We start from the raw sequence: 10,755 nt of genomic DNA, 5'->3' as shown, positions 1-10,755 counted from the left end.
GGAGTTCATTTATTATGATTTGAATATTTGTGGAATATGAATAGAGTTCATTAATTATGATTTGAATATTTATTGAAGCAAATCTATATGCATTTCATACTAAGGAAAAAAAAACTATTACCAACAAGCGCACAATCAATTAAAATAGATTAAATATAAAATAGTAAATAAAATATAAGCATCAAGAAAACAATTTGGCTAGTGATCCCATATAGTATCATCTCATTCACAAAACTTGGATTCTAGAAAACAAAATAAATCACCTATCACTTGTACAATCACTCCTGTAAGATCAAAATCGAATAGTTACTACTCTGATCAAGGGAAAGTACAAAACTCATCCAAAACAACAAATTGCATGCGTGAACCTTACGCAATACGTTTGACGATGATAAAATCAAGAAAACAATTTATGTAATTTATTAAATTATAATAGAATAATTATTTTTTATAACAAAATATATAATTTGAAGTTTTCGTCAAAACAATTAAAATGACACAAAATAAAAAGTTTATGTGGTTTTCTATTTTTATTTTTTTCTCTTTTCTACAGTATTTTTTATTATTAATATATATTAAATTACATAAATTAATAAAAATATAGAAACCGTATAAAAATAATATTTTGAGGAGAGTAAAATGAAATTTTAAGAAACATAAAATACAATAAATAAAATTTAAAGAATGAATAAAATGTAAAAGAGAAACCTATTGATGTTTTAGAAGAGAATTAAGTTTTTATTTTGAGGTTATATTGGTAAGTCTGTTCCACCTTGTTCCACCGTGTTCCACTTTGTTCTACTATATTCCTGTCTGTTCCATACAAAATTCATGTCAAACATGGACATAGATCCCTGTCATGTCCCTGTGCAGTATACCAAACGCACCATAAATAAACAAAAAGTTTGATAGAGACCTTTAAATGACGATTTCGAAAGTTGGTTCCCCAAAATATGAATCAGATGAAAGTTGGTTTCATTTTTGTGCAATTTCCCCTATACCAATTTAAGAAACATAATGAACATATCATGTGAACGGAAAAATATATCCTAATTATCATAAAGACTGTAAAGACTTACATTGGTTGGTTTCATTGCCTAAATAATCGTTAAACGTTTCATGATCTTCTCACAATTGTCAACAAATGACCTCTATTAATTGAATGATCATCGATATCCCTATTTGTATTTTTGTCTATCAATCCAATTTCGAAATTATCAAAGTCCACATTAAATCATGATACTAATAAATGATGGAATTGTGTCAACAATTATTAAAACGTATCTGGATTAACCAAATTCTAGTCAAATTCATGAAAGTATAACTATTTGGGTTAAAAGTGTAATTCCACAAACTTGATATTACTATTGATGATTAAAAAAGATTTTGAAAAGACCATGAAATATGATCAAAATATTAAGGGCTCAAATTCTTTTTTACGTTTCTCACATTAACTCTTATTCTTACGTGTTTTTACGCTTATGGGTCAACCTATACTAATAATAAAACACTTGACAAAAACTCTTAAAACTCATTTCTTATGCATGAAGTACTATTTATTGATGTATATTACTTAAATATTTAAGATTATAAATAAATTATACGTAAGTACAACCTATTAAATCTCAAAGTTTAAATTTGTGTAATTAACTGCAGATAAACATAATTAAATACATGATAAACATTTTATTTTAAATATAAAAAATCTAAAATATAATTAGGATAATTATTGAGTTCTAACAGAATATTTAATTATTATCTTTATAAAAAACTAGAAGAGTACTCGCGTAATACAGCGAGACACATCTCGATTTTAATGTTCTATTTTATTATTTGTCTCTGTCGATGTTATAATACGATTTTATGTGTTTTTAAGAAAACAATAATGATTTTATTTTTGAATAAAATATAAATTTAAAGATATCATAAAAATTTGAAATTAAAATATATATCAATGTTAATGTCATATCAGCTATTTAAAAGTTCTATTTTTTATGTAATTTCTTTAATTTATTTTTTTATTATAATTTAATTTAGGTTTAATATTATAAATTTTATAAAGATGATAATTAAGTATTATGTTAGAATTCAATGATTATCATAATTATATTTTAGATTTTTTATATTTAAAATAATATGTTTATCCCGTATTTGATTATGTTTATATGCAGTTAGTTACACGAATTCATATATGGAGCTTTAATAAGATGTACTCACGCACAATCTACTTACAATTTTGAGTTTTAAGTAATATGCATTAATAAACACTACTTTACGCATAAAAAGTGGTTTTTAAGAGTTTTTGTCAAATGTTTTATAATATAGTATAGATTATTATTAAATACATAATAAACATCTCACAAACATTAAACAATTGTTCTATCTTACCAAACATTAAACAATTGTTCTATCTTGTCTAGACACCAAACACACCCTGAAAAATGTTGTATCACAAAAAACGATTGGAAGAGAAGTTACTCCATAAATTTATACCGTGGCGAAAACGGAAGCTTGAACTGAAACTTGTGAATTGTTGCGTGTTGGATATTTGTCCACCTTTGTCCCACATTGGAAAAAGAATAAACATTTCATGTGTTTATATTGTCTTACAAACATGGATTAGCAAGTTAGAGAGAGGCCCAAAGGAAGGATTGACCTTGGGCTTGGGTGTAGTAATACCCAATATTAATGGTCAAAAGATGGTCCTTGGGCCTTGGGCCTCTTGGGCTCTAATGACCCGGTTACGGTTTTGCCCGACCCGTCCGTAACTGCTTTTTGCGGTTTTTATTTTTTTTCATTAGGGGGCTGTTCGTACACGGAGTAGAAACACACGATACAGAAATTTCTTGCCCATTGAACCTTTAGGTAACATGATAAGATTCACACTTAGTCATCTTGCCCATTGAACATTGAACCTTTAGGTAACATGCAAATTCATCATTAGTTGGTTTTGTTCAAAGAAGTTTTATTTATATTTTTTTCTTCCAAAAATATATATTTAAAAGAAGTTCAAAATTTTCGACGAATAATAATTTTTATAATAAAAAATTATATTCCGTCAGAATTTATTAATTTTTTTTATTTTTTCTTATAAAACATATATTTTTTTAAATAAATTCCAGATGGATTTCCGACGGAATATAACTTTTTATTAGAAAATTACAATCCATCGGATTCTTTTTTAAACATATTTTTTTGAAAGGTAAAAGAATAAAAAAAATGTTTTCTTAAACATTTCCGACGGAGTATAATTAAATATAAAACTCAAATAAAATCCGTTGTAAATTTTAATTAATTAACGCTAATTAATTTATTTAAATAAATTAGACCAATTTTGTGACGGATTTGTGACAGTATTAAATAAGTAAAAAAATCTGTTACAAATCTGTAGGGAAAGTTGTAGAAATAAAATTTTATTTTATTTTTAAATTCAGTGACGGATTTGTGGGAGATTTGTGGCGGACATCGACAAAAGTTGACTTTTCTTGATTATACAGAGCTCTGAAGTCTGAAGAGTTTTACTTCTGAGTTATTTGAAGAGTACAAGTCCAAGTCTGAAGTCATTCTTCAGAGTTGTACTTAAGAATTATTTCAAGAGTACAAGTCTGAAGAGTCGTTCTAAATTTACTGCTAAGTTTAAATTCAATTTACTGATATAGTTTCATTTCTAAATGTAATTTTATTTTAGGGTTAACTTCATTTTAACTAGTTATTGATATAGTTTCATTTCTAAATTCAAGTCTGAAGAGTCATTTTTCAGAGTTATTCTTCAGAATCATTTCAAGAGTACAAGTCTGAAGTAGCATCATACTTTCGATGATCATTCATATATGTAAGATAAGTTCAAGACATGATTTAATTTTTTCAAATTACTTCGTGTAATACACGAATCGAACCTAGTATATATATATATATATATATATATAGGGTTGGATTCACGTGAGACATGACTGTTTTCGTGTGACACGATTTTTACATTTGAAACTTCGCAACAAAATATTGTGAAGGTAAAAAAAAGTCGAATCTTTATAGCAAAAATACTATGATGGTTACCTTCACAGTGTTTTGCTGTAAAGTTTCAAGTGTAAAAATCGTATCTCACGTGTTTCACGAAAACCGTTTTGTCTCACATGATCTCAAGTAAGTGTGTGTGTGTGTGTGTGTGTTCCATTAGTAACCCAAGATTGATTAGAAACCGGAACCGCCTATAGCATGTCACATGTCCATGTTCAGGATAAATATTCATTATGAATAACACATTAATGATGAATATAGAAATGTTATTCATCATAAATCATACATTCATGATGAATAAATTACAACATTCATAATGGATAACACGTCCATGTTTTAATGAATACATTACAACATTCACGTGTGACATTGTGGGCGGTTTCTAAGTTTCTAATTAATTTTAGGTTCCTAACAGAACGTGCGTCTATATTGCATTAGGTTCAAGAAAAACGTAAGAAAAAAGAAAATTTAAGAAATACCTCATTAACTATTATTTGTATGATATACATATACGTATAATCTAGTAAGTTTATTAATCAATTATCAATTAAAATAGTAAAATTTATGAAGATTTAAAAGTTGCATATGCTCGAAGACTCACTACATCCATAAATTAATTAATGTAGGGAGGCAATATCATAAATGTGCACTTCACTGCCACTTCTTAAAATTGAATTTCTACCCTAATTTACATGATCACTCTTTACATGTGTGGAGCGGTTTTCATTATAATTACATCATTTTTTTTATTAACCTAGATATCCAACCTGCTATGCGAGCGGACTAATCTCAGGGCGATCACCTGTTTCGGGGTCACCGTATTTGAACCTCCATGGCCACAAGGAAATTTTTGTTCTTTCTTGGATTTGAACCTGTAACCTCCAAACGTTTTGACTTTTAGAGTCAAACTCAAACCAAACAAGTACCATTTTATGGTTAAAAAAACATTTTTAATTAAAATAAATGGAGATGCGGGGGATCGAACCCCGTGCCTCTCGCATGCAAAGCGAGCGCTCTACCATTTGAGCTACATCCCCATGTTTATTAATAATTTAAAAATACAAATAACATTTATTAAAGTACATACTAAATTCTTAAAATAATAATGCAAAGAGTATGGTAATATTTAAAATGAGTCCATACAGGCAAAGAACTTTCTACGTTTAAAATGCAGGGAGCACTATTAGAGATGCTCATCAAGATTTTACGTTAATAAACTTTACTAATTGCTTCCACATGTTTTCTGATTTATTAGTAATAAATTCTTTGAATAAATAATATATTTGAAAAAGATCTATAAAAACCACATTTAATTTTTTTTAGATGTTGGAGGCCGCCGTGGTGACATGGTACACAAGAAAATAATATGTCCATAGTCCCTAAATAAAATCGCGTTACAGCTACCAACCGTACACCCTATTTCCGACTGGTTGAGGATGAACCAAATTAAAACTGAAAAACACTCCATATTCACTTTGGCATTTAACTAGCTACTGTTTTTCCAATGGTCTGCTTTATTGCTTCAGCGTATGTCTTGTGTTGATACCTAAGTGTCGATTCCAACAGCTCCCAAAGCGGTGTCTTTGGATTCCAACCTGACAAATTTCCAAAGGAATAAGTCCATCACAAATAAAGGCATTTCAATCAATTTGTTCCTCTATGTCACGTTAGTCTCAGAGATCATGCAGAGGGTCAACAGAAACTTGCTTCGTTTATAGGATATAAACATAACAAAATATGCCAAGACCTAATTATTATATGGAATCAAAGCATCTCTAATGGGTTGAATTTACATAATCAAATGTTGTATATAGAATTAAAAACCTTTCTGATGGTTTGACGTCAAATTTACATATGCATTGTCGTAGACGTAGACGAAGGATCATGTGAGCATATGAGTTAAAATGAGAAGCGTAAGAAGGGATCTGAACTCTTGATCACTTTCAGTCTCACCCCCACCCTATGAATTACGCTCTGTGGGAAATTGAACCGGTGCATCTCGTAACTGTTGATCTTCAGTTAGGATCAATCCAAAGGTGGAGAACCCCTTTTTACCCTTCTCACCAGAACCCAACCCCTTAGATGTAATACCAAACTTATGTAAACTTAGCAGGAGAGCATGTACCGTAATCAGAGATACTGAAAATTAGTTGGTATTAGTATCGTAGGCAAACAGTAGAAACCAACTTTTAGAATGTCAAAGATCTCCTCTGGTTCTTTTGTTTTTGGTTTTCAATTACACTACATTCAAAGGTTCAATCATAGCCAGTGTGTTGACACATTTTTATCAATTTATGCTCATTGAGTCAACTATGCTGGAGTATGCTTAAATGTCTAATTATTGAGCACACACGAGGTTTTCTTGCATCATTTCTTTAGTTACAAAGTTGTGGTAAGAAAGCAATACAAGGGTGGTCAAAAACATTGACCAGAAGTGAGTATTACCTAATTGTTTGTTAATAATTGTCATGTCTGGAATTCTTTTGTCACTGTCATCGTAACCTTCCCCATAAAATTCTTTGGAGCTGACATCAATTGTGGGCGTTTTTATGGAATCTTGCCCACTTACTTTTGAGTACACCTGCAAGCACATGTATAAGCTATTAAAACCGTGTGCGTGGAGCGTGGTATTCTCTTAGTAAAAGTTTTAACATTTAACATATTGATACCTGATGTGAGTACTAGCAAAGAAAGAGGCTACACACCTGAGTCATCATTTCAGCAAGTTGTCTGACTGTAACTTCATTATCAGGATTACCCACATTGAATATATGACCGTTAGCTCTGGCAGGGTTTTCCTGAGAAGCACACAATTAAAAGGAATGCCAACATTAGTCAATTAGCTACAGATACAGATTTATCCAAATTACGTGTGAAAAAAGATAAGGCAGTAGCTTACAATCATTAAAAGAACAGCTTCAATAGCATCCTTGATATAAACAAAGGTTCTCTGTGATTCACCACCATCCACAAGCTTGAGAGGCTCACGTCTGAGGAGATTCTGGGCAAGGAAAAAAATTCTAAGAGAAGTGGAACAAACAACAGCTCAAATATAGAAAAAAAAAACAAGACAGATAATAAACTAACATTACTAAAGCATGCCAGAACCCTTGGAACTCCCTCACTGGGACCATCAATCCCAGGAATAAAATCCATCCTTGGGCCAATCCAGTTAAAAGGCCTTACTATGGTGAACTCAAGACCATTCTCTGCATTCTCAGCTGTAAAGAGAAAGGAAGTGAGGAGAGCTTCTCACAATGTTAAAAAGACGGGAATGTGGGTTATTTTACTCACCATAAATTAGCCTCTCCATCAACTGTTTGGCACATGCATATGACCACCTCTGCTTCTCAACTGAGCCAAAAATGCAAGGGGAAGTATCTTCTTTAAGGATGTAATACGCAGGATCCTGTACATATATCATACAGAAAATAGTAACTTCTAAATAGTTAGCTACTTAGCTAAGACCAAAAAGAGAAAAGCACATACAGAGAGAGAATACTTATATGTACAGGTTACAACAATAAAGATTTGACACAAGACAGCGAGAAACACAAATATACACAAACAATCTAAATCAGCATAACCTCAAGGGGTTGACCCAGTGAGTAAGATACTTAGGGGCCGTTTGCTAAACACTTACTTGGTAAGTGCTTACCAGATAAATTTTCTCATCGGATGAACATGAGAAGACCCAAAAATCTTATCGGGTAAGAGCGATGAGAATGGTGGAGAGCCTTACTCGGTAAGCGAGGATGATGACTCTTACCCAGGTAAGCGTTTACCCATTAAATTGTTGCATTCGATATGTTTTGATATACTAAAATCTTACGCATCAAAATAAATCATAATGTTAACTTATATCGGTAAGCGCTTATCGGGTAAGCAATTGGGTAAACAGCCCCTTACTATGGTTAGATAGTATCAAGAAGCACTAAAAGATATTACTATAGAGTGCGCAAGCTAGTTACATTGTTTTTCTACCAAGAAGCAACTTTTAACAACTGCTACATTTTTCTGAATTAGCTTAACCTCAAGGGGTTGACCCAATGAGGTGTTCATTTGTAACTATCCGAACTCTATTGCTACTTGTAACTTTTAACAATTTTCTACCAACCATAGCAAGTGGAAAGAGTTTGGATAGAATACAAGAACTCTAGAAGAACTAGTGCTAAAAGAATTCTCAACTCAAAGCAAGCCCTAACTAACAGTCTAAGAGCAACTCCAATGCAAGCTTTAAGTTTTTGCATTGGTTTTGTGCAAAAGGTTGGTTTTTGAAAAGCTTTTTGTGCAAAAGGTTGGTATCTACCAACGGGTGGATAAACTATTCAACTTTCATTTTTCCCTCATTTAATTTATCAAATATTCAAAATAAAAATATATATATTTTATAACAAAATATTATAAAAAACCAAAAGATCTTGGCCTAGCAGCTAGCGGTATTCAAGCCTTTGGCCTTCCAGGAGGTAAGAGTCGCACCTCACCAGAGGTGAAAATAGAGTATGAGTTTATTTGTTACAGTTGTCATATATATACATTATATACTTGAAAAATACGTTAATAAAAAAGCTCTTGTCAAGACAACAACAAAAATGACTTCTCAAATAAATTAATTAAGTAGCTACCAACCTACATCTTGAACAGTCAAGAGACGCACAAACACAAACAACCAAGGATCTAAAACCTCACCTGTCGCAGGGGGCTGTCTTTTGGAAAATAGCTCCCAATTGTTTTCCCATATACTTCACAGGTAGAAAAGTGAATTAGCCGCTTGTTATTCTCTGAACAGTACTTAACCTAAACAAAGATCACGATCCTCAACACTTATAATCATCCAATGAAACAATATTGATTAAATATGCTGAACATTGAAAATCAATTCAATTCTTTCTAAAGAAGGACGCATACCACTGGGAGAGCATCAATGAAATTGCTGTAAATCGTGTCAAGAGGACGGGTATTGTAATCTGCTGGTGTGCATATGGCCGCTAGATTTAATGTCTAAAAATGAAAAAACGAAAAGAACATAATTCAGCAGAAAGCTGATTACGAAACGCATCATTTTACAGCATCTGAACCATTGTTTACAGTTTCTCATTATAAACTAAAAATTGTTCTATGTTTCTAGCATAAAACAGAACATATACACACACACACACACACACACACATATATATATATATATATATATATATTAGTAAGACATCCATCACTTGAAGCGTAAACCATAATGGTAAGCTCCAATTATTATCTTTAAAAATGAGAATTGTGACATTACTGGTGAAAATGCAGATCCGAGACGATTCATATCCCCAAAAAAACTGGTAATAACACGAACAAGACGAAAAAAAAAGTCTGGAATAATAATTGAACATTTTACCAGATCGGAGCACTTAATCAGGCCTTCGAGGCGAGAATCGTTCTTGATGTTGATTCGGTGGAAGTGGATACGACCAGCCCAGGGAAGAGAGTCCGGTTCAAGTAGGTGTTTGATCTTGTCATTATAAACATCCAACGCGAATACCGTGTGCGACGTTTCAGACATCAATTTCTCGCAAAGGTGCGAGCCTATGAATCCTCCGGCTCCTATCATGCATATTGTGATCGGCTTTATGGCATTCCCGTCTAGATCTACCCTCGCCGTCGACGCTGCCATCTCGCTCACTCCCTTGGTTAGTTTTTCTCAATGTAGGGTTTGGATTGGTATCTGTTCCGGTGTCGCCGGAAGGGTTGGGGGGAAAGGGGCTACGCTTTTAAACGGAGAGAAAAAAGGAGGGAGGAAACGGTTCACAACCTGGGCCCACGTGTAACAGTAATGCCATGTAGGCGATGAATATTGTATTACTGTTGGACGTTTATGCAATCGGGATGATGACGCCAGCAGATCGTAGTCGTTTTAAGACGGTAATTTATCGACAATTTCGATTTGTTAATGTATGATTTCTTAATCAAAAAGTTATTATGATATATGATTTTTTAGGGGGTGTTTGGGATTGCTTATTTTAGGAGTTTTTTGATTTATTTCAGTCTAATACCGGTGATAAGTTAAATGTTAGTGTTTGGATGAGGAAAAATAAAACTGCTTATACTGATGTCAAACCGGTAATAAACAGTTTTTGATAAGTTAATCATTCCTGACTTATGAAAAACTGTTTATTACCAGTTTACAATTTTAACTATGTTTTATTAAAGTTTGTTAATTATTAATCTTATTGATAATTTTTTTTGTTAAAGATATTATTATAAATGATAAAAAATAAATTTTTACATGTTAAAAAAACAAATAAGTTAATAAGCAATCTCAAACACTCTCATAAGTCAATAATATGAAATACTGTTTTTTTTTTGTCATTTTACATATATAAGCAAAATTTATCAAATACTAAAAAAAAACTTATCAGCTTATTACTTTTTGGTACCGCTATAAGCTAATTCAAATACTTTTTACAAAACTCCAATTTAATACCACATAAGTTGATAAGTATTTTTACAAAAAAAACATAAGTTGTTTTAAATAAACAATCTCAAACACCTCCTTAGTAGAAATTTGAACTTGGGAAAAATACAATAAAAACCAATGGACTTTCTTGTTTGGAATGATTAAGTCCTTGAACTTTTTTTTGGAACAAATAAGTCCTTGGACATTCCAAAACATGTTAAATAAGTCCTTGGACAATTTTTTGGAACAAATAAGTCCTTGGACATTCCAAAATATGTTAAATAAGTCATTGGACAATTTTT

The 10,755-nt window shown here is 31.7% G+C and overlaps 1 protein-coding gene and 1 non-coding gene across 2 annotated transcripts; both read right to left on the bottom strand.

Annotated features, from left to right (window-relative positions):
* Positions 1 to 4,978: 4,978 nt before the first annotated feature.
* Positions 4,979 to 5,051, bottom strand: TRNAA-UGC. Its single transcript has one exon. It is a non-coding gene; the product is annotated as a tRNA-Ala (tRNA).
* Positions 5,052 to 5,496: 445 nt separating this feature from the next.
* LOC112527792 (UDP-D-apiose/UDP-D-xylose synthase 2-like) lies at positions 5,497 to 9,670 on the bottom strand. The gene is made up of 9 exons (XM_025138599.1): positions 9,395 to 9,670; positions 8,923 to 9,015; positions 8,704 to 8,811; positions 7,309 to 7,423; positions 7,102 to 7,235; positions 6,914 to 7,015; positions 6,720 to 6,812; positions 6,460 to 6,595; positions 5,497 to 5,609 (listed from the first exon to the last, which is right to left on the bottom strand). Exons 1-9 carry the CDS (start codon positions 9,668 to 9,670, stop codon positions 5,497 to 5,499), a joined length of 1,170 nt encoding a protein of 389 aa, XP_024994367.1.
* Between the last annotated feature and the right edge of the window lie 1,085 nt (positions 9,671 to 10,755).

The sequence above is a fragment of the Cynara cardunculus genome, assembly GCF_001531365.2.
Source record: "Cynara cardunculus var. scolymus isolate 2C chromosome LG 1, CcrdV1, whole genome shotgun sequence".
Taxonomy (NCBI): Eukaryota; Viridiplantae; Streptophyta; class Magnoliopsida; order Asterales; family Asteraceae; genus Cynara; species Cynara cardunculus.
This window is presented reverse-complemented; position numbering and strand designations above follow the sequence as displayed.

Coding starts and splice junctions, on each gene's coding strand:
- LOC112527792 (XM_025138599.1), bottom strand. CDS start 9,670: ATGGCAGCGTCGACGGCGAGGGTAGATCTAGACGGGAATGCCATAAAG. Junction 6,813..6,913: donor AAGCTGTTCTTTTAATGATT/GTAAGCTACTGC, acceptor TGTGCTTCTCAG/GAAAACCCTGCCAGAGCTAA. Junction 5,610..6,459: donor AATTATTAACAAACAATTAG/GTAATACTCACT, acceptor GAAATTTGTCAG/GTTGGAATCCAAAGACACCG.